The sequence below is a fragment of the Tupaia chinensis genome, unplaced genomic scaffold (assembly GCF_000334495.1).
Source record: "Tupaia chinensis unplaced genomic scaffold, TupChi_1.0 Scaffold000081_1, whole genome shotgun sequence".
Lineage (NCBI taxonomy): Eukaryota > Metazoa > Chordata > Mammalia > Scandentia > Tupaiidae > Tupaia > Tupaia belangeri.
The window spans coordinates 85,443-109,196 of record NW_006159542.1 but is presented as its reverse complement, the minus strand read 5'-3'; the positions used below and the strand labels follow the sequence as shown (position 1 = coordinate 109,196).

At 43.2% G+C, this 23,754-nt stretch overlaps 2 protein-coding genes and 2 pseudogenes across 3 annotated transcripts in view; 2 read left to right on the top strand and 2 right to left on the bottom strand.

The window, feature by feature from the left end:
- TMEM245 (transmembrane protein 245) overlaps positions 1-15,645 on the top strand; it is a 112,760-nt gene extending 97,115 nt beyond the window's left edge. For both annotated transcript variants that reach the window (XM_027769377.1, XM_006142706.3), the window contains 2 exons: positions 1,805-1,999; positions 14,312-15,645. In XM_027769377.1, coding sequence (XP_027625178.1) covers positions 1,805-1,999; positions 14,312-14,357 — 241 coding nt within the window. In that variant the 3' untranslated portion in view covers positions 14,358-15,645. The remainder of the gene's footprint in view (positions 1-1,804; positions 2,000-14,311) is intronic.
- Positions 267-909, bottom strand: LOC102492906 (high mobility group protein B3 pseudogene; annotated as a pseudogene).
- LOC114006777 (uncharacterized) lies at positions 9,629-9,747 on the bottom strand (annotated as a pseudogene).
- A 3,813-nt stretch (positions 15,646-19,458) lies between the features above and the next one.
- The window catches only part of CTNNAL1 (catenin alpha like 1), an 88,064-nt gene continuing 83,768 nt past the window's right edge, over positions 19,459-23,754 (top strand). Inside the window, exons 1-4 of the mRNA XM_006142797.3 lie at positions 19,459-19,533; positions 20,065-20,123; positions 21,592-21,707; positions 23,202-23,302. Of these exons, the coding sequence (XP_006142859.1) occupies positions 19,459-19,533; positions 20,065-20,123; positions 21,592-21,707; positions 23,202-23,302 (351 nt within the window). The remainder of the gene's footprint in view (positions 19,534-20,064; positions 20,124-21,591; positions 21,708-23,201; positions 23,303-23,754) is intronic.

Here is a 23,754-nt window from a genome sequence, read left to right as displayed (position 1 = left end):
TTTTTTTTTTGAGAGATTTTCACTGTAGGGCACGTGCGCTCGCCAGACAGAGAGAGACAGAGAGAGACAGAAAGCGAGAAATCACTGTCCAGGGGGATGGTCACGCCGCAATCCCTTCTCCTCCATTCTCCTCTCGGGATCTTGGGCACGCACACACACGCGCCTGGCGTGAGTTTTAAGCCACCGGGTCCGGGACACGAACCGCGGTCGACTACGTGGGAGTCCAGCGACATAGCCATTACGCTAACTGCTGGTTCCCCCTCCTTGTCTTCTTCATCTTCCTCTTCCACATTTTTCCGGGCAACTTTGGCAGGACCCTTTGCGCCATCAGACTTGCCTTTAGACTTATAGTTGGCAACATCCTTCTCGTACTTCTCCTTCAGCTTTGCAGCCTTGGTGATGTAAGGCTGCTTCTCGCTGTCACTTAAGTTGTTCCACATGTCACCCAGCTTCTTTGCCACATCTCCGATAGAGATGCCAGGGTTGGTGGATTTGATCTTCGGGCGAAATTCTGAAGAGAACAGGAAGAATCCAGACAGTGGTCTTTTGGGGGCATTAGGGTCCTTTTTCTTCTTGCCTCCCTTAGCTGGCCCATAATCCTTCGTTTCCCGGTCATAGCGTACTTTATCCGCCTTTGCCATTTCATCAAATTTCGACTTCTCTTTCCCAGACATTGTCTTCCACCTCTCGGAGCACTTCTTAGAAAATTCAGCAAAATTGACAGGGACCTCCAGGTTTTTCTTCTTATGTTCTTCTCTGCAGGTCTGCACAAAGAAGGCATAAGCAGACATCTTGCCCTTTGGTTTCTTGGGGTCACCTTTAGCCATCCTGACTGTATTGTTCGCTAGTCTGGGCAGCGCAGGGCACGACGCGCAGCTCAGCGCTCCCCAGCCTCACGCTAGCTGCCTCCATGAGAGCCCAGGCATTTTATTATTATTGTGTTAAAAATGATATTTTAAAAGGTTACCAGAAGTCTAACCCATAAATAACGAAGATGTTACTGTTGCGTTACCTTATAAAAAGCATAATTGACTGAGTTACATGGCAAATTGTGCCCACTTAATTATCCTTGCTGGAGTAAACCTAACAGGTGACATAACCTACACAAGCAGTCCTAGGCCAACTTTAACCCATCGCAGATGGCTACCTATAACAGCTGTAGAATACCTGTTAACAGTGCTGACTTCATTCTTTCAATTGCTGGACCTCTAAGACAGACAGATAGATGTCACATGCTGGTGACATGGGGAAGAAGATGCTTACATCTCATTATTGTTATGATCATTTATTTATGTGCATCGAGGTAATCTGAAGAAAGCTTTCTATCTATAATAAAGGGCATTGAGGGGGCCAGCAGGTGGCATGGTGGTTGGGGTACTGGACTCCCAATGGCTGACTGCGGTTCAAGTCCTGGACCTGGCAGCTTGCTTTCTCATTTTCCCTCCCTATCTGTATCAAATTAAAAAGTAATAATAATGATAAGTTAAATAATAATTCTTAAAAAAGGGCATTGTGTACTAAAGAATGAGCATTGTGTTAGAAATCTATTTTAGATTTATTTATTTTTTTAAATTACTTTATTTAACCATATTTATTATTATTAGTATTATTTGTTTTCATTTGACCAGAGAGAGAGAGACAGAGAAAGTGAAAAAGCAAGCTGTCAGGTCTGAGACTCAAACCACAGTCAGCCATGTGGGAGTCTGGCATCTTTAACCACCATACCATCTGCTGGCCCCTAGATTTATTCTAAGATTTATGTTTGTTAAAAGTTATGAACTAATCAGTGTGCCTTTTATTTCAGAGGTGGCCATCCTTACCTCACGGGCTTGGCAGTGGCTGGTGGAGCCTACTACCTGGGCCTGGAAGGAGCAATCATTGGGCCCATTCTTCTATGCATACTTGTGGTTGCTTCCAACATCTACAGCGCCATGCTCGTGAGTCCCACAAACTCGGTGCCCACACCTAGCCAGACGCCCTGGCCTGCTCAGCCTCAGCGGTGAGTTAAAGCAAAGCGCCCATCTGACCTTCATCAACAAGGAATCATACAGTATGCTCTCTTGCGTCAGGCCTCTTTTGCTCAACGTCCAATCTGTGTGATTCCGTTATGTCATTGCTTTCATTTTCCATTGTTTATTGTTCGTTCTTATTTCATTGTTGTCTAGTCTCCCAGCATATGAATATCTGACAATCATATTTATTCATTGTCGTTTTTATCGATTTGGGGGTAGTTTCCAGCTCAGGGCTATTGTGAATGAATTTGTCATGAACTTTCTTACACTCACATGTCTTTTGGTGGGCACAAAGTACTTTGTGTCAGTTGGGTATATACCTGGAGGTGTACTGTCTGGTTATATTGGGTCGTCGGGAAGAAGTGCCACTTGCATTCCTCTGATCATCCACTCTAGTGAAGTGCTGTCCTTTTTACCTGTTCAGCTGTCACCCTGGGGAGTCCCTCAATTGGCTTCTCTGTTGGAATCCTTATTTATTTTATTTATTTGTTTTTATTTTTTATTTATATGATTTTAGTTTTTTTGCTGTGTGATATGTGATTGCCAGAGAGAGAGAGAGAGAAAGAGAGAGAGGTGAGAAATCACTCTTCACGGGGAATGGCCATGCCACAGTCTTGGCATCTTCTTCTTGGGATTTTGGGTGTGCACATTTGCCCAGCATGATTGTCAAGCTGCCAGGTTTGGGACTTGAACCATGGAATTTGCCATGTGGGATCCAGCACCTTTAACCTCTATGCCACTGACTGACCCAGGAATCCTTTGTATTTTTTGTTTGTTTGTTTGTTTTTTTAAGAGATTTTTTGCTATAGGGTGTGTGCATTTGCTGGAGAGACAGAGAGACAGAAAGTGAGAAACCACACCCCCAGTCCTCCCCAGGAGAGATGGCCACACTGCATTCCCTTTTCCTTTATTCTCTTCTCGGGATTTTGGGCATACACATGCATGTCCATGGCAAAGTTTCAAGCAACCAGGTCCAGAACTAAAACCATGGTCAGCCATGTGGGAGTACAGCACCTTAACCACTATGCCAACTGCTGGCCCCAGGAATCCTTATTTTTATACTCCATATCATTTTCTTTGCAGATGACTCTCTTCTGTTGGAGCACATCTTGTCTTTTTTTTTTTTTTTTTTTTTTGAGAAAATACAAAGGAGTTAAATTTTGAAAGATTATACATATCTGAAAAGGTTTTTTCTAATATCATAATTAATCTGTAGTTGAGTTATTTTGTGATTTCCTTTTTTTCCTTTCAGAAACTTATCTTGATAATTTGACCCCTACAGACTAGTCATTTCATTTTCTTGTCTTTTAGGTGTTTTCATTTCTGCTACCTTTTTTTTTTCAGCTGGGCTTATTGAAATGTTTATGTGAAATAAAATGTACCTTTTTAACATAGAGGTACATATTTTCTATGATACATAATAAATTGCACACAGTTAATAGCTGAAAACACTGTATAATTTATTATACAGGAGCCAGCAGGTGGCGCAGTGGTTAAGGTGCTGGACGCCCACATAGCCAACCATGGTTTGAGTCTCTAACCTGGCTGCTTGAAACTCACACTGGGTGTCTGCATGCTCAAAATTCTAGGAGGAAAAGGAATTGAAGTATGGCCATTCCCTTGGGTGGTGATTTCTCAGCTTTCCCTCGCACTGTGTCTGTCACTGCGTGTCTGTCACTGCAGTGAGCACATGTGCCCAATGGCAAAAACCTTAAACAGTTTATTATACAGGTTCTGTGGGTAAAGAGTCCCAGCAACTTGGCTGAGTCTTGTGCTCAGGATCTGACAAGGTTGTCTTTAAGGTGTCAGCCAGGGCCGGGATTCCTCTGTGGCCTGCAGTGTTGTTGACAAACTTCTTTTCTTTTAGCTTGTAGAACTGGGCTTACAGCTCCTGCAGCAGAATATTTTCTGATTCTGTCCCTTCTTTTAGGCAGGTGTTTTTTTTTTTTTTTTTTAAGTTTATGTATTTTTTTCATAAATGAGAGACAGAGAGACAGACACCCCTACAGGATCTCCACACCAAAGTCCCCCCCCACCCCGCCTCAGTGAGCCCAGATAATGGCTACATTCTGCCCTGTGTGTGTGCAGGGAGGTCTCAGGATGTGACCCTGTAACTGCCATGTGGGTCAGCTCTGCAGTGTTGGATTAGTGCTGTGCTACTGTCCCCTGTCCTGTCCTTGACCTTTTTTCTTGAACAGCTCCCCGGATTAGACCCAGCCCACCTGGCATACTTTTTTTTTTTTTTTTAATATAATTTTAAGTCACCTCATTGGGGATATTCATTACATCTGCAGTCTCTTCACCAAAAAAACTACAATATCAAATACAGATGATTTTTGGCTGCTAATTCATGTTAAGAGGTAGATATTCGGAAGCTATAGGTGGTCGATATGTGTTACCATAATATAATCGGGCAGGGCACTGCCGTTTGTAGCCCTCGATGTCGCTGGGTTTTGGTCTCCCTTTCAGCTTTCTTTCATCCAAGGAAGATCTGATTTCCTGCCTATGGCTTGGAAGCTTGACCACAGCCTCCTGGGAGCTGGAGAAGGCAAGGGGCTGGGCATTATTCAAGGCGTAAACTTCGATTGACTTTGTCTAACAGTGCCAGTATGGCTCATGCCCTCATGTCAGTCTTGTCTCCTACTGATGCCAGTTTCTGAGCCTTAAGGGGGACTTTGCTGACCAAATCAGACAGTTTCTTATTTTTTTTGCACTATTGGCTTAGGATTCAGCTTTTTAAGGTGTTTTAGGCCAAGGCTGGCCACCCACTTTGTACCTTCTAAAAAGTCTGTTGCTCTTGTGTTTATTTTTTCAAGGTGGATTTATGCCTTTAAAAAAAATCCTTTTTTCTCTCTTTCCTTTTTTTTTTTTTTTTTTTTTTTTTTTTAAGTTTTCTGTAGGGCGTATATGTGTGCCAGAGAATGAGAGAGAGAACGTGCACTGTGAGCCCTCAGGGGGCGTGGCTGTGCTGCAGTCCTCTTTCCTCCATTCTCCTCTCAGAGTTTCGGGCACGCATACACACATGCCCAGCATGGTTTTTCAAGCTGCTGGGTCCAGCACTGGAAACTCACCATTGACCATATGGCACCTAGCCACCCCCACCTCCATGCCACCTACTGACCCTTAGAAAAATGCTTTTATTGACATTTTAATTCTATTTTGAGAGGGCTGGATGGTATCACTTACTTTTAATGAGAAGTTTAAATGACCTGTTCAATAGTAACAAACACAACCCCTGCTAACGTTTATTGGGACTTAACTATATGCCAAATTGAAAACATCACATATGTTATCTTACTTGTTTACTTTGTCCAATGTTTGTGTATGAAGTTAGGACCCTGGTTTATAGACGAGGAAATTGGAGGGTGGAGAGGCTTCCTTGTCTGCAGTCGCATGGCTAACGAGCACATGAGCTGATGTTTCAGCTAATGGTAACTGTCTACCTTACTGTCTTTACTACCTCCTGTATTCTCATTCATCATCTTCAAGTCCTAAAAATCTGTCCTTGCGTTTAAAAAAAAATTTTTTATAAGTTTTGCCACAAGGCGTGTGTGTTCACCAGAGAGAGACAGAGACAACTGAGAGGGAAGGTGAGAAATCATCCCCCAACAGGGATGGCCACGCAGTCCCTTCTCCTTCATTCTTCTCTTGGGATCTTGGGCACATACGGCCAGCATGCTTTTCAAGCCACTGGGTTCAGGACAGGAACTGCCACTGACCATGTGAGAGTCCAGTGCCTTAACCACCACACCATCTGCTGGACCCAGTCATTGCCTTCTCTATGAGGGCAGCAGAGGGAGAACTAGGTATTTTTAACAGGGTCTTGCTATCCCAATCTGCAACCTGTTTAGGTTGGTCTGGGACGTGAACCCGGGCCTCCCATATGGCCACAGCCTCGCACAGTGGTGCTCTGCCACTTGTGTCACCACAGCTGGGCCCGCCTTTGCCTTTTTATCTCCAGTGCCTCCCCCTTATCTGAGTTCAGCCAAATTCTTGACATTTCTCATGGGAAGCTACGGTCATCGTGGCCTCGGTTTGCTTTTCAACCTTTGCTCTTGTTCTTCAGTTCATTGTCCATACTACAGCCAAGGTGGGCTTTACAAAGTGCAGGATCCCCTGCTCATGATGCTCTCTTCCCAAAAACGGCTTCTCATTGGTTTTAGGACAGAGATCACAATCCTCGATGTAGCTTGCAGGGGCTGGTTGATCTGGCCTGTGCCAGCCTCACTAGCCCTGCAGCATTTCTCCCACTGCTGTCTGCACCACAGCCAGACTGGCTTCCTGGCAGGACCTCATAATGGTGGGCCTTTATGCATTCTGCTTTCTATACCCATACAGACCCCCCCACACACACACACCCTTCTTTCTTAACTAACGCCTAATCATTCTGCAGATCTCGACTGAAATGTCAGAGTGTCAGAGCTGCTGCCTCTACCCCCAAGATTAGGTTACGTTCTTCTTGCTAGTTTATTGCTTCTGTAGATCACACCTTGTACGCTCCCTTTGTAGTACAGTTTTCATTCATTCACTTGATTATTTGTCTTCTTTCCTCCCACTTGAGTGTAGTGCTGTCACCGCAGGGGCCTTGTCTATTTTCTTTACTGGTGTATCCGCAACATCTGTCAATGATGGTTTGTACTTGCAATGCACTCACTTCCTGGCTGAGGCAATGAATGGGCCGTGAGGGAATAGTATCTATGGAGGTGTTAGGAGCTCTGAAGGACCGTGGTTTATTTTAGGAATTCTTATGTTGTTTTAGTGTGACAATAGAGAGTGGATGGTTGCATTTAGTTAGTGGGACATACTTTTTCTTTTTTTATAATTTTTTGTTTGTTTGTTTAAGTCTATTCGTGTATTTCTTTCTTGAGAGAGGGAGACAGAGAAAGAGAAAGATAGGCACCTCCAAGAAGGCTTCCATCCCATCCTCCCATGATCCTACCCCCACCCCGGACACACATGTGCGTGTGCAGAGGGAGACTTCAGGACGCAAACCTGGGACCCTCCTACAAGGCCTCAGCATTGTGGGGGGCTGCCTCCCCGCTGCACCGCCATGGCCTAGGCATACCTCGTAATTGCAGATACAGGCAGCCGTGGCTGAAAAGACAGACAGACAAGACTGTGTCTGTGTCCTACTATCTATCTTCAGACAGATGAACAACTAGCTACCTAAGGAGAGATTATGGGAAGGAGGACTCTCTCTCTCTGCTTTTCACTGTTGACTGGTAAATGCAGAATTTTGATGGTGGTAAATGAGGTAGATATGGAATAGTTTTGGGCTTCCAACAATATTTTGGCCTTGATTCAATCATCTTTTCCTTCCTCTGTTCTCCCTCCCTCTCTCTCTTTAGTTTGTTTATTTGGAGAGAGGGACACTCTCAACAGGGTCCCGTCATGCCATAATCCCCTGTCGCCAGCCCTCCAGCCAGTTAGGATCCTGGGCTTGCATTTGTGTGCCTGGTATATCCTCACACCAGCCTGGGATCCGAACCCACAATCAGTCATGTGGCTTCCAGCACCACAGTTCGATTTGTTACCAACTACGCCGTCAGACTGGGCCTCTGGTGCCATTTGCGTGGAAGGGCAAAAATGCTACTGTAATCACGCCTCTTCGAGTACTTCCTGTTTTTGGACAGAGTAATCAGACATGGTTTGATGGACTTGTATCACTCCTACCAAAAACGGAATGATCTTTGAATATTAAAGCTCAAAAACAAAAACTTTGTAAAAGGTAGGAGGAGCATACCCTCGGAACTCCTCCAGGAGTGTTCTTCCTCCACAGTGTCACTTTCCTTTACCCGCTCACACCTCGGTAAGAGGTGGCGACCGGGATATGGTCCTTTGGGGAATGCATTAATAATTCTTCTCAAGGGAAAAAATTATTAATAACTCATGGCTGCTTTTCTAAGAGTTATCTTGGCTGTGACTGTCTTTAATAATTAAATATTCAAAGTTCAATCAACAGTGAGTACTCGGTAACAAAAGAAGTTATTTACTAATTAAACTGTGTTGTCACACAGCATACTTTCTAGGGCAAAAAGTTATTTTTTTCCCTTATTATTACAACATGATGTATGAAGGTGTTCTCCCTAAACATGTCCGCTCCCGTGGACCTTAGGAATTCCAGTTGGGGATCCAGCCATATTGGTGTAAGCTGCCAGGACATGATGCTCAGTAGGCTGGGACCACGTGGGAGGCCAAGAGAAGACAGAAAACTGGAGTTCGTCCTGGATTCCCACATAGTCGACCGTGATTCGAATCCCAGACTCAGCAACTTATAACTCACCCCAGGCACATGTGTGTATGTGCCCAAGATCCCGAGAGGAGAATGGAGGAGAAGTGATTGTGGCGTGGCCATCCCTGGGGGGTCATTTCTGGCTTTCTGTCTGTCTTTTTTTTTTTTTTTCCCTCTGGCGAGCACACATACCCTATAGCAAAAATCTCTCTTAAAAAAAAAAAGAGAGAAAACTAGAGTTAGAAAAGAGTATGCCTAACTTACTCTCTGTTGACTTAAAATCTCTGTTACTTAAAATTTCCGAATTGTTCATCTTCTTAATTCCTGGTGGTATCATTCCATGCCTGAAATTCTGTAACAGTCTTTTCCCTGGCGTCTGCTTTTTTTCTTTTTTAAAAGAAATTGGCCATAGAGTTTGTATATTCACTGTAGAGCGCGCGCACCCCCGGGGGATGGCCCTGCCGCAGTCCCTTTAACATTGTTGTCTTCTTCAGATTTGGGCACATATACCCCTGTGCCCAGCATATTTTTCAAGATCCCAGGTCTGCTCAAGCCACGTAGTCGGCCATGTGGAATCCAAGTGCCTTAACCACCTCGCCACTGGCTGACTCCTGTGTCTTATTTTCTCCAACCTCTTCCCCATAACGGAGCCTCTGGTTTTTCTGAAGCATATGTAACATGTTTCTCTACTGCTTAAAAATTCCCACAATGGCTTCCCACGACCTTCAAGGTAGAGCTGAAGCTAACTCGGCTGGCAGACTTTGCATGCCTCTTGTCTACTGCTCCAGGCTCTCCTCTCAGTGACGCCTGCGGAGAACTTTATTTTCCAGCTGTAGTACACTGGTTTACTTTCCCAAAGTCATGGTCATCTCTGCGTATGTTGTCTCCCATTTAAAGAGTGCCACCCCTTTCTAGCCAGGTTCGGTATCTTGATCTGTGCTCAGTACACTTCTGAGAACCGAGAATCATGGCTGAAATTCTCAGACTAGGTAAGAAGTCCTTGCTGTGTGTCCCTTTAGCATCTTGCCCTTCTCAGACTGGAACATAATACCCATTTTATGAATGTGGATTGAATTCACTGCCTTCCCTTTAGTGGGTCAGCTGGCTGAAGGTAGGAACAGTGTCTAACTTGTTTATCACTGTTTTACCACATAGAAGGTGCTCAGTGCAAATGAGATAAACCGTTAGGTTATTGAAGCCAAAGGCAGATGGAGTGAAAAGGTTTTTGCGCTGTAACCTGGAGGGTGACAAGAGGATGGCACATACAATAAGCCCCAGCCTGAGAACTTCATTCCACATTTGTTGGAAGGGAAGGGACACACGTAGTAGGGACAATGTGTGCCCTGTCACAGTGACCTGAGCGGGGTTAGCAAATACAGAGTCAGCTCTGTAGAGCAAACTAAGTTAGTTAACTTAGCCAGTTAAAGCTTGTCATTTTTCAATTAGCAATAATCGCGCCTCGGATAAACCTCATTGGCTACGATACTGCCACTGCGCAAAGCTGAAAGCTTGTCATTTTTAAGGGTCCAGATTTGTTCTGCACCTCCCGAAAGCTGGGAGTCAATAAGTCTTGAGTTGTTAAATCAGGAAAGATTGAAATATTTACATGAACAAGGGATAGGGAGCAAATGATTCTAAAAGTCTCATTGGAACTTTGGGGAGAAGATCCAGAGTTGTTTAGTTTAAAAGGAACATGGAGTAGTGAGAGACCACAGGGCACAATCCCCATTGTTCTCCAAGGAGATACAACGCGTTAACAATAGTCCCTTATTCTCCCAATCACATGGTTTATCTTTATGCATCACTTGTTCCATGAAAAATTCTGCAACTGTGGTTCTTAGGAGTCTAATAATCTTTGTGGTTTGGGGAAGAATACTGGGACGGTTTTTTGATAGGCAGGAGGTGAAACACTTTAGAATCACATAGTATCAAATGCAGTGTGTAGCTTTTTGTTTCTTCCTAATCCAGAAAGTTATTTTTATGAGCCTTGCTGATTAGTTAGAGCTGCTCCTGATAAATAGACCAGAAACAAATCATTTTCTGCTCTAGGTTATGGATTTGGTTTTGCTAGAGATAATTAGAGGTTTGTTCAAGAGCGTGGTTACTTTAGTAGGGTTACACACACACACTCACACCCTACCACCGGCACCAGGACACCTTATACTTCTAGAGATGACATGAAGAAAACTCTTAACAACTGTTTCCTAAGCTTGTTTTACTGTTTTCTTTCTTCTGAGTCCTTTTCAAGCCTTTGTTGGCCTAGAGGCAGAATTGAATAGTAGGTATGAATTTCAAAATTACAGCTAAGCTTACTTGTCCACAGACAGCAGTCACTAGGCTAGCCACAGTCTTAATCTTATTCATGCATCTTTACCCTAAAGTAGAAATGTTCATTCATAATTTAGAGGAAGTGAGTAGTTACAGGCTCACACTCACAGATCTCTTAGAAATTCGAAAAGATGTCAAAGGATGAATTAGGAAACCTGTCAGGTGTCGGAAAATGCTTTGTTGCATTGGCCATGTTTTAGTTATTGGTTGTGAAGATCTTCTAGTGCTTTCTGGAATTCATATTGTCTTAGACAGCTTGTAGCCAGCTTTGCTTATACACAAATGTAAAAACATGAGTTTGGGTAAGACTATGAAAAATAGACACATAAATTGATAGTTTTCTAGAGCAATGATCTGGTGAAGGTGGAGGGCCATGTCTGGAGACATTTTGATTGTCATGGCTCTCATGCTCAGGGGCTGGGCATACTGCTAAAACATCTTATAATGTCACGCACAAAAATGTCAGTAGTACTGCAATTGCGAATCTGTGAATTCATCGATATTAATGCATATAAACAGGTGTATTTGCAAATCTTTGGTTTGGGACTTTTTTTGACAACATAAAAATAAGGAAACAAAATTCTCTCCAGTTCCTAGACTGTCAGCGTATTTTCAACATGATGGGTTTAGTCATGTCATACATAAATCCTTTTAAAGCCTCAGAATACATAGCCAGGAAGCTTACCTATTTCTCAAAGCTGTTCCTTTGAAAATAGAGCTGTTGTAGTTAGAGGCATGCTTTAGGGGTACAAGAGATTTAGGGTACCATCCTCAAGATAACTGAGTGTTCTTGAATGTAATCATTATTTTCTTGAATATAATAGTTTTTCCTTGAATGTAATCTATTTTTCTGTAACATTTTACCTGAACTCCATTTGGCATCGAATTACCTTCTTACATTGTGCCTTTTAACACAGTTTCTGTCTGCCCTGCCTCTCTAACCCTTTTCAATATTTGTATGAACTCAAAACGAAGAAGACAGGAGGAGGGCCAGCCATGGCATGGTGGCTAAGATGGCTTCATGCCTGTATCATTTAAGATAGGTTTGGCTATACATAACCAAAAAGAAAAAAAGAAAATCCCCTCTCAGCAGAACTCAGAGCAACAGCGACCTGGATGAGTGAGAAGTTGATTTGTCACTTGGATAAAAGCAGTCCAGAGGTGGGCCATCCAGGGCTGGCGTGACTGTCCTGGGCACACGCACACATCTCCGTTCTGATGGACTGCCAGCGTTGGTGTGAGGCCTTCTTGTCTAAGATGAGTGCCTGACACATATTCATTGATAAACTCTGACCTAGCCACGTGGCTGCCCACATAGATGTCACCCTGACCAGGTGACATTACCCCTGCCCAGGCATGTAAATTGTATGGCAAAGGCCAGCTAGCTACTTCAGTCCTGAGGTAGGCGCTTTACACAGCTAACCTCCTCCATCCAGCCAGATATTCTCAGCCAGGTAGCAACGTTCACTTAGCTTGTCTGATGCTGGTCAGAAACAGGAGAAGTGCAATGTCATTTGATGCAAAGACCTACCCCTTTTCTCCTGCCCTGAACCACATCCTTCAGAGCTTGAACTCTGATGGATCAGCTTTCTTCTTTTATAATAAAACGTATCCACTTAGTATTTAATCTTTGGTCTCCTGATTTCTTTCTTTCTTTTTTTTTTTTTTTCTTTTTTACATCATTATATTTATTTTCTAAACAGTAAGAAGGTGGAGGATCACCCTTCTGGGCCAGCCAATGGTGTAGTGATTAAGACAGCTGGATCTGACATGATCGATTGTGCGGCTTGAGTTCCTGCCCTAGTGGCTTCAGAAACACTCCAAGTGCATGTATGTGCATGCCCAAAATCCTGAGAGGAGAATGGAGGAGAAGGGATTATGGCGTGGTCAAACCCCTCACCACCCGGAGTGCTTTCTCACTTTCCTCCTCTCTCTCACTTCTCTCTCTCCCTGTCTCTGTCTCTGTCTTTTCTGGTAAGCACATGCACCATAAAGCAAATTAAAGAAAAGAGAGAGGGAGAAGGAGGGAGGGGGAGAGAGAGAGGAGGGGAGGGAAGGAGAGAAGGAGAGAAAGAGAGAGAGCGAGAGAGCGAGCGAGAGAGCGAGCAGGCGAGCACACAAGCAAGCAAGCTGCCCTTCTCTTTTAAGGAACTGCTCAGAAGTTGCACAACACTTCCACTTATGTCTTATTAGCCAAAACTTGGTGACGTAGTCATGGGTAGTTTCAAGGGAGCCCGGGGATACAGTCTTTTGAATGTGAGACAGTGACCCAGCAAAACCCTGGAGTTCTTGTATTAAAGTGTGAATGGCCAGCTCGACAGTGCAGTGCTGCTCAGATGATGCTGGATCCATATGGAAGGGTTGTGTGTTCAGTTCCCTGGTTGACTTGTAAATTCTGGCCACTTGCATACTTAATTCTGGTTGACTAGGAAATCTGAGAGTAGATCACAGTGTGGGACCCTGTGGAGGATGTCTTTCTATCTCTCTGACTCTTATTCAAATGAAAGGAATAAACTTTAAAAAAACAAAGAGTAGGCCAGCTGGTAGCATGGTGGTTAACACATCTGGATCCACATGGCCAACTGTGTGGTTTGAATCCTGGGCCTGGCAGTTTAAGAAAACATGGTGACGGTGCCAGCAGGGAGTATGGTGGTTAAGGCGCTGGACTCCCACATGGATGACTGTGGTTCAAGTCTCGGGCCTGGTGGCTTGAAAAGCATGCCAGGCACGTATGTGTGCATGCCCACAAATCCCAGGAGGAGATTGGAGGAGAAGAGATTGTGGGCACGGCCATCCTCCCTGGGGAGTAATTTCTCATCTTCCTTCTGATTCTCTCTCTGTGTCCAGTGAGCACATGTGCCCTATGACAAAAGCCTATTAAAACAAAACAGAACAAAATGCTGGGCATGTGCACTAAGTACATGCCCCAAATCCTGAGAAGAGAAATGGAGAAGCAGTTGTAGCATGACCATCCCCCATGGCAAATGCTTTATCACTTTTCCTCTCTTTTCTTTTTTTGAAATCTTTTTTTATTATTTATTTTTATTCATTCATTTATTTTTTAATTTGACCAGAGAGAGACCGAGGTTGAGAGAGAGGTGTGTGGGGGGGAGTGAGAACTCAAGCCACCAGATTCAGGACTTGAACCCCTGTCAGCCATGTGGGAGTGTCCAGCGCCTTAACCACCACGCCACCTGCCGGTCCCCCTCTCTTTTCTTTTTCTGGAGATCACATGCACCCTCTGGTAAATTAATAATAATAATAATAGTAGTAAGCAACAACTCGCAGACTTTGAAAGAATACTCCATGAAGGGACCAGCAGATGGCGTGTTGGTTATGTTACTAGAGTCCCACGAAGTCGACTGTGGTTCGAGTCCTAGACCCAGTGGCTTAAAACCCAGGCCAGGCACATGTGTGCATGCCCAAAATCCCAAGAGAAGAATGGAGAAGGGATTGTGGTGTGTCTCTACCTCTTCAGGGGGGGGTGATTTCTCACTTTCCATCTTAACTGTTTCTCTGGTGAGTGCATGCACCCTATAGCAAAATTTTCTCTAAAAAAAAGAGAATACTCAGTGAAAATATTACGAAAAAAATAACGATTATATAATTTCATCAAAGCTCTCAAAAATTTTAAAAACAGAATACCATTGTCTGGTATGTAGTTACTGACTCTCTCATTTTATGCTTTTTACTCCCCTTTTCGAAAGCAGCACTAACATTTGGTCTTTTCTTCTTGTAGGACTTTCCGTGACATTTCTGAAGATCTGAAATCTTCTGTAGACTGACCGTTTCCACTGCCGTGACTTGGCTAGGAAGTTTACCCTCGACAGTGAGTTCAGAGCAGTTGTGCCCGGCTGTCCTTTCAGCTGCACCTAAGAAGTAGAACCTAGACAGGAGCAACCCCTGGAAAGAAGCAGAAGCCTCCTGATCTTATTATACACAGGCTGCCTGGACAAGAGAGAACTTGCAGGGGGCTGCTTCGCGAGTTCAGAAATGTTGTTTGTTCACTTGGCTGCTGCTAAGGTGGCTTGAAATGTTTTAGTTTATACACTGGTACCATGGCTTGAAGTTTTTTTCACTTTGGTTATCTATAGTATTATAATACGTATTTATAAAATTATTTTAAGAACTCTAAACTACCTGCTGTTGAAAATGTGTACAATAATTTTCTTCTGCTTTAAGAGATCTGTTCTTAAACTTTTCTGTGACAGTTGCTTTTCCACAAAGAAGGCCTAAACTTTTGCGTATGTAGTTAGGTGGGCAGGAAAAAACAAGTCTTCCACCCTTTTCACAGAACGTATGTCTCCTCTTTAAGAAAAAACAAATGTAAGTACGAGGATGGGGTGGCTCGTTTGATGTTCAGTTGTATGTTGCGGTCTGGGAGACACAAGACCGAGCTCCTCTCCCCTCCCTCTCCCTCCATCCCTTATTACAGTATTGTCAGAATTCTAAGACTTGGCTGACCACATTGGAGTAATATACTTATTAAGCTGCTATGAATGGTAACAGTCTGACAGAATTTATGCTATCCTGCAGTTTCTTCTTTCTAAATGTTTTAAGTGAAAAATCTCAGGTGTAGCAATACTCTGACTCGTTACATGTAGCCATGTTTCATTATTTGGAACTCTGCCTGCCCAGTTAGCACTTAGCAGCAGCAGGCTTTCATATTTACGTGCTGTTTTTCCTGTCCCTTAGCACAGTGCCTTGCACACGACTCTGGATGAATGCTTGTTGAATTAACTTGTAACTTTTTAAATGTCCCAGATAGCACAGGACCAGCATAGTGCTTTACATCGTCCTTTTGCGTATTATTTCACAGCCACTTCCCATCCGATTTTGCATAGCTGTTATTTTACAGATGCTTCACACCAAGTGGGAAGCTCAGGTTCAGAAAAGTAACCAACTTAAAGTTCTAAAGTTTATTAAGAGTTGGCCTCAGGTCTTTCTGACGCCATAGTCTGCCAACTCTGTATGGCAGTATTTCTTTAACATCATGTGGTTTTCTCAGTGCCATGAGGTAGAATAGGTGTTATTACCCATTTGTTATGAATGCCCACTTGTTCCACAGTTAATGACAGGGCTGGGACTAGAAGCCAGCTTGCAGTTCTGTCCTTTCTACCGTTTTTAAACAATTATCCAGTCCTTCCTCTGCTCCCAAGGGAATTGTTGAGGGAAAGGGGTCCCTAAGTGTTGAAGATTTCCTTTTCAGAAAACATTTAAAATTACAAATAACATGTCCTTACTAGGAAGTTAATGATAATTAGCTTGAACGTATTATGCCATTTAAGAAAAACTCCGTCTAGGAGAGGCTGCCACGAGGTCTTTTGACTGTTTTTATTCAGACTAGATGCAGAGCTCTTATTTTTATTGAGCTCTTCCACAATTATCATCTGCTGTTTTGCCAGGTGTTAGATTTGGCTGCTGAGTAACTCAGTGTTTTCTTAGGCAGTTACTGGGTCATTCATTCATTCCGTAAGGTATTTCTTGAGAGTTTGCTACACACTAGGCTCCATGCAGGGGACCGTACAGGGTGCTGGTGTAGGAGACAACTCAGAAGAAGGCCTCTCTTACTTTAAATCTCAGCCAGATCATATGTAATGGTAAACTGAAAAATTTCACATCCAAAGGGTTAAAAAAGAAATCAGGTTTGTTTGTTCTTCTTAATTATATATGATAAGTTTGTAGGTGTAATTAGCACATATTCTTAAGACACAAATAGTACGTCCAATGAGTTAGTGTTAGTGTACTTATGCAAATTCTGTTCTTGCATAGTGCTTTTAGTTACATAAAGTGACATTGCAAAAAACTAAACCTGAGTTAATACCATGCCATTCCTGGGATAAACAGTATGAAAACTTGTGTGTTTTTTTGTTTCTTGTGTTTTTGTTTTTAGGTTTTTGCCCTAGGGTATATGTGTTTACTTGGGGAGGGCGGGTGGAGAAAGAGAGAAATCACTACCACCACCCCTCCAGGATGGATGACTATGCCACAGTCCCCACTTCTTTATTCCCTTGGGACTTAGGGCACACGCGCATACACACCCAGTGTACTCTTCAAGCCACTAGGAGTCTTAATTAAGCTCAAGTCTCCAAGATAACCCAAGATACCCTGATTGTCAGAGCCTCAGTCAGAACCTGCCCAGAAAGGAGACGTTTCCCTAGAAACAGAAAATGGACTGATTATGTCGACATTGCTTCAGTGAAAACCAAGTACAGAAATCTGTCGCAACAGCTTTATACTTCATGGATTTATTAAAGATTAGTTTCAAGGTCACATTTACTATTCAGTTGTAAATGGAACCTTTTCAGAAAACATTTAAAATTACAAATAACATGTCCTTACTAGGAAGTTAATGATAATTAGCTTGAACGTATTATGCCATTTAAGAAAAACTCCGTCTAGGAGAGGCTGCCACGAGGTCTTTTGACTGTTTTTATTCAGACTAGATGCAGAGCTCTTATTTTTATTGAGCTCTTCCACAATTATCATCTGCTGTTTTGCCAGGTGTTAGATTTGGCTGCTGAGTAACTCAGTGTTTTCTTAGGCAGTTACTGGGTCATTCATTCATTCCGTAAGGTATTTCTTGAGAGTTTGCTACACACTAGGCTCCATGCAGGGGACCGTACAGGGTGCTGGTGTAGGAGACAACTCAGAAGAAGGCCTCTCTTACTTTAAATCTCAGCCAGATCATATGTAATGGTAAACTGAAAAATTTCACATCCAAAGGGTTAAAAAAGAAATCAGGTTTGTTTGTTCTTCTTAATTATATATGATAAGTTTGTAGGTGTAATTAGCACATATTCTTAAGACACAAATAGTACGTCCAATGAGTTAGTGTTAGTGTACTTATGCAAATTCTGTTCTTGCATAGTGCTTTTAGTTACATAAAGTGACATTGCAAAAAACTAAACCTGAGTTAATACCATGCCATTCCTGGGATAAACAGTATGAAAACTTGTGTGTTTTTTTGTTTCTTGTGTTTTTGTTTTTAGGTTTTTGCCCTAGGGTATATGTGTTTACTTGGGGAGGGCGGGTGGAGAAAGAGAGAAATCACTACCACCACCCCTCCAGGATGGATGACTATGCCACAGTCCCCACTTCTTTATTCCCTTGGGACTTAGGGCACACGCGCATACACACCCAGTGTACTCTTCAAGCCACTAGGCTCAGGATTCAAACTGTGGAGTTGGCCATGTGGGATCCAGCACCTTAACCACCATGACACCTGCTGGTCTGAATACCAGGTTCTTGGAGGGGAATCCTGAGCTCTATAAGAATAGTAGCTTAAAGCTGCCCAAACCTGGAGCAGTTATGTGTCATCACCCTGATATTTCAGCGGAAGTACCCTGGAAGCCCTTGAGAGGAGACTCAAACTGTTCCCTTGCTAGAGTGACAGCATCAAAACTAGGAAGATCCGTCACCTGGGAGGTCTTTCTGGAACCCTTGTAACCAGAGAGAAGCATCTCAGCATGCCCCCCTTAGGTACAGTGAGGAGGTTTTACAGAATTTTCATAGGCGTAGAGATCAAATGGTATGAAAAAGTAGGAGTCTTAATTAAGCTCAAGTCTCCAAGATAACCCAAGATACCCTGATTGTCAGAGCCTCAGTCAGAACCTGCCCAGAAAGGAGACGTTTCCCTAGAAACAGAAAATGGACTGATTATGTCGACATTGCTTCAGTGAAAACCAAGTACAGAAATCTGTCGCAACAGCTTTATACTTCATGGATTTATTAAAGATTAGTTTCAAGGTCACATTTACTATTCAGTTGTAAATGGAATTAAAGGGTGGAGGGACATAAAAACTCTCCGTCCACAAAATATATCCCTCTCTTCTGTGAGAGAAAACAAGACACGGAACTTCTAGCATAAATACCATGTCACGTAACTGCTTATGTTCCAAAATTCTTAGCACACTTTCTGTTCCTGGAAGTGATCTCTATCAGACTGCTTGGATGCTAGTCCTAGTTGCTATTAAAATGGCAACTTCTGAACACTCTCCCAAGAGAGGTTGTTAGCTGGTGGAATTTTCCTTTGACTTCTGACACTAGTGTGGATTGACTCTCGACAGAAAATACCCAAAAGGTGTTACATGGTGATCCCCCCTCCATTTATACAAACTCTGTAGCCATTAGAAGTGGCAGCTGCTCATTCTACTAAACGGTTGCTTAACTGGCTTACAGATGGGGTCTTCTGGCCAAGCCTGGCTGTAACAGGAATGTTTGTGATGTCAGGACTTCCAGGTTCCCATTTTGTTAGTTAGTGCTTCAGGAATGTGTCACTACTGGGCAGGAATTCAGTTAGCTTAGAGCAAAGTAGCTTAGAGCAAAGTAATTCAGACGAGTATCCAGAGCTCTTAGGTTTGGGTGTATTGGAAAAACTCCTCAAGACTTTCTGTGCTTTGGTCCTGACCTTGCAGGCTCCTTGGAGGGTTCTCCCACGACAACCCAAGAAATACAGCAGTGGGACTTTGAGGGCACATTTCTCAGTGTAAATAGCCTCAGACAGAATACATCCAAGCTACAGGGTATGTGTGCGCACACATGCTGTTTTTGTTATTTATTTAAGTAAATGTCTCCGTTGGGACCTGCAGGCGGTGTAATGGTTCTGTTGCTGACTCTCACATGGCCAACTGCGGTTCAAGTCCCGAATGCAGTAGCTTGAAATTCACGCCGGGCACGTGTGCGTGCGTGGCCAGGATTCTGATAGGAGAATAGAGGAGAAGGGAATGCGGTGTGGCCATCTCCCCTGGGGTGTGATTTCTTGCTTTCTGTCTCTCTGTCTCTCCAGCAAGCGCACTCACCCAATAGCAAAAATCTCTCTAAAAAATAAATGTCTTTATTCAATGTCTTTATACATTGTAGCATCAAAATACATTTATTAATCTAATGAGTATTGAGAACCTGCAAACAATACTGATGTTATGTGAAGCCACTGATAATATAGAAATAATCAAGAGAGTTGTAAGTTAAGGACCAACAGGTGGCATAATGGTTTTATTGCTTAACTCCCACGTAGTCAACCGTGGTTCGAAGCCCAGACCCATGGGGCACATGTGCATGTGTGCCCAAAATCCCAAGAGGAGAATGGAGGAGAAGGGATTGTGGCATGGCTATCTCCCCAGGGGGTGATTTCTTGCTATCTGCCTCTCTGTCTCTCCAGCCAGCTCACGTGCCCTACTGCAAAAATCTCGTCAAAAAAAAAAAAAAGAGAGAGAGAAGAAATTGTAAATCAAGATATTCTTTCCATCTACTAGAGTCCTAGAAATTCTGTGCTAGAATGAGCCTTATAACTAAATGATCCTGCCATTTTGTAGAGAAAGAGACAAATTCTTAGGTTAAAGTGACTTGACTTGTCTCTCTCTCACACACACACACACACACACACACACACACACACACGTACACCCCGTTAGTCACAGAATTCAGAGTAGAGTACTAAATACTCAGTTTTTTTCTGAGTCCACTGTTCTACTCTTACCTTTTTCCTCCTAGTTGCGCAGCTTTTGGCAAAATGTGTTTCTTATAGCAGTGGTTCCAAGAGATGTTAGCAGGTATGTGAGAGGGAAAAACTGCGGTGGGAAGGGATTCCATGGAATCCTGAGGAATGCTGAGTTTGTTTCCTCTCCACAATACTTAGGAGAGTTTTGAACATGCTATTTATTACACATTGTGAATTTGTAAGAGGGGACAGAGACTATGTATAACCTTAGATTTCCCAGAGCATCTCAAAAGAACTGTGGGTCCTTTGGGAAACATGCTTCTCTTTGAGCAGATGTCCTTAATGGAAATACCCAGTGGTTAATCTCTTACTGTGGTACCATGTAATCCATAATGGAATCCCAAAGTTTATCGAGATAGTAGGAAGAAAGCATATTTGCTGTTTAGCACTATACATAAAGTATAGATTCTTCTATACCTGTGGTGTGTAAAAAAAAGTCAGTATTTGTGGGGTACCAGCAGATGGCATAATGGCTATGTCACTGGACTCCCATGTAGTCAACCAAGGTTCGAGTCCTGGACTCGGTGGCTTAAACTCATGCTGGGCACATGTGTGTCCATGCCCAAGATCCCGAGAGGAGAATGGAGAAGGGACTGTGTCGTGGCCATCCCCCTTGGGGGTGATTTCTCTCTTTCTGTCCCTCCGTCTCTCTGTCTTTCTGATGAGCGTGTGCACCCTATAGCAAAAGCCTCTCAAAAAAAATAAAAAAATCAGTATTTGTGATTAATTTTTCGAGTTTTTCAAGGATCAGTTAATGTGCAAATATAGTGGTAATATATTGATAATGCATTTTAATAATGTTTTTGTATGGCACTTTATAATTTTCACACACCTTTTGTGAGAGCCCTGGAAGATAAGCAGTATTATCCTCATTGTGCAGATGATACACTGAAGACTCTGGAAGGTTTTTTGTGATTTCCCCCTAGGTTTATAGCACGCAATGATGGAGACAGAATTCAGGAGCAGGACTTCTGACTCCAAGTCCAGAGTGCTGTGCTCCACACCTGGTTTCTTACTTTCCTTGTAGCTTTCTATTTTACAATGAAAGATACAGAAGCAAATCTTGAAGTGACATCATTCGGACTTAACCAAATGCCATTTCTTTATCTGCAGTGCCCCAGAAAGTGTAATGATTGTAGCTATTCCAAAGAAAACTTTGTTTTATCCTTTGCATTGCCACTTATTTAGGTGACTGGATTGTATTTTAAATACTATTTTGTTTTGAAACCAAAATTAGATAACATCGTTGTGATTTCTTATGTAACTTTGGAAATGTGTCATCTCTGCACTCTCAGGCAAAGTTTAAAAAAGACTATTCAAAAACAACAATAAATATTCTTTATTCTCACATAAATGCCGTTTCTTAGCTTTATCTTGCTTCGACAACCTACTGGTGTAACTTCTTTGTAAATGTAAAATATTTATATTTTGAAATAAAATGAATAGTATTGAATGAATCAGGTGGTATCCTATTATCTGGTAAGAAATTTAATTCTTAATGAAGCCAGACTTTCCTATAGCTGTTTCGAGGCCTCCTATCTTACCCTTTCCTTTGGCACCAGTGTCTACACTGACATGTTGAGCACCTTAAAGGTGAAAAGGTCCTTCAGTGCACAGGGGAAACTTGGCCTTGTGGGTAGGTAAGGAAGTGATGATGAGATGGGCAGCTGACTAGGAAGAATTGGAATATGGGCAGCTGACAAGGAAGAATTGGAATGGAAATTGGATTAGGGACCTGCAGTTGTTGAATAAAAAAAAGAAGACTGAAGTCAGCCACCTTCAATACCATTGACCTCTGTGCGGCATGGTAGACGAATCCGAACAGACAAGTGTTAGTGAATACTGGGAACCACATTTTAATGGTGCTTCAGAAAGAGCTTTCTGACACTTCTAGTTGATAGTGTCCAGCTCAGTAATATGACATGGAAGGAGAAATGGAGATGCCCCATAACTTAGTGGTTAAGGGAGCTGGGTCCCACATGGCAGACCACAGTGAATCTTGGCCATGGTGGTTTCAAAAACATACTGGTGCTTTTGTGTGGGTTCTCTCGATCCTGAGAGGATGGAGAAATGGGGGAGTAGGGATTATAGTGTGACCGTTCCCCATTGGGGCCCCTCACCTCTCCCCCATGTCTCTTTCTGGCCAGCTCACATACCTTCTGGCAATTGTTATAAAGAGGAAAGGGGAAGAAATGATCCCTGCCAAGGTGTGAGGGTGGAGTAGGCAGCTTCAGATTCATTGTACTCTGATAGGTTCTCACTGGCAGACACCGCAGTTCACAAAGCATTTCTTCATGCTCGAAGGTGCATGGCTTCTGACAGCCTCCTTTTGGCTTTGCTCCTGGAAGCCTTAGGGTAAGGAGCGTCTTTCCCTCTCACGAGGGTAGGGAGAGGTTCCGTGTAAGCTCAGGGTTGTGTTTAGAGAACTGAATCTTAGACTTACCCCTAAATGAGTTCAGAAATACACAAATGGACTTTTTTTTCTTAATTAAATATTCATTTAATTTTATGAGAGAGAGAGCAAGCGAGCGAGAAAGCAAGGCACCAGGTCCAGGTCTCAAACCATGGTGGGCCATTATGGGTGTGTCCAGTGCCTTAACTACCACACCACCTGCTGGTCCCCCACGAATGAACTTTTCATTTAATGAGAAGTATTAATAAACTGCTGTGCACCTAGCATGAGAAGTGAAAGTAGTTTTGAAAAGTAGTTTTAAAAATTAAGTGAGGGACCTGCAGGTGGTGTGGTGGTTAAGGAGCTGCACTCCTACGTGCTGGACACAGTTAGGGTCCCGGACAACAGCTTGAAAATCGCTGGTCATGTGTGCATGCATACCCAAAATCCCGAGAGGAGATTGGAGGAGGGGGTTGTAGGGTGGCCATCCTGCCTCGGGGGTGATTTCTCATTTTCCTCTCTCTGTCTCTGTCTCCAGCGAGTGCACGCGTCCTATGACCAAAAAAATCTTAAAAGGCATTAAATAAATTACGAATAGTAGACAAAGCTTGTTCATATTTTAATTTCCTTTGGAGGAATAAGTTGAAATACTTGCCTGAAAGATGATGCTATCTTCCTGTCAAGTACCCAGATAACCCTAAAATGCTCGCATTATCAAGTATTTCATCCTCAACCCAGCTCAAAGTATTTTTGACAAGTGGTCAGATACGAAGCAGAGGATGGGCGCAGCTAAAGTGGTGCTGCCCGAACGCAAAGCTCCTGGACACAGAACCCACAAGGCAAGGCGCTGTGTACCGAGATCTTCTACACCCGTTTGTGCGCACATGCCAGATGCAGGCTGCTTGAGGCTAGAGGTTCTTGTCTCTCATGAGAGAAATAAACATCGAAGAAGAAAAACGAGTGCCAGGCGAAATGTTTTTTTTCGGGGGAGCCGCAGAATGACGACTGCCGGTTGATTCCCATCCCAGGGTACAGACAGATGAACGACCCTCTCATAGACCTGATTCTTTCTGGTTATGCTATGTCAGTTTCAACCTCAGGGCAGCTTCCAGAAATCTTGGGAATTGGGAATTGACTTAGGACGTAGTCTAGCTAAGAGGTCACGTGGCCATGGGAGCCCATCAGGTGGTTCTCTGCTAGCAGGGTGCGAGGTGCTTGGAACTCACAGAAGACATCTGAGTTGAGAGCTTCGGACAGAGGAGGAATGGGGTCGGGGGCGGGGCCGGAATAG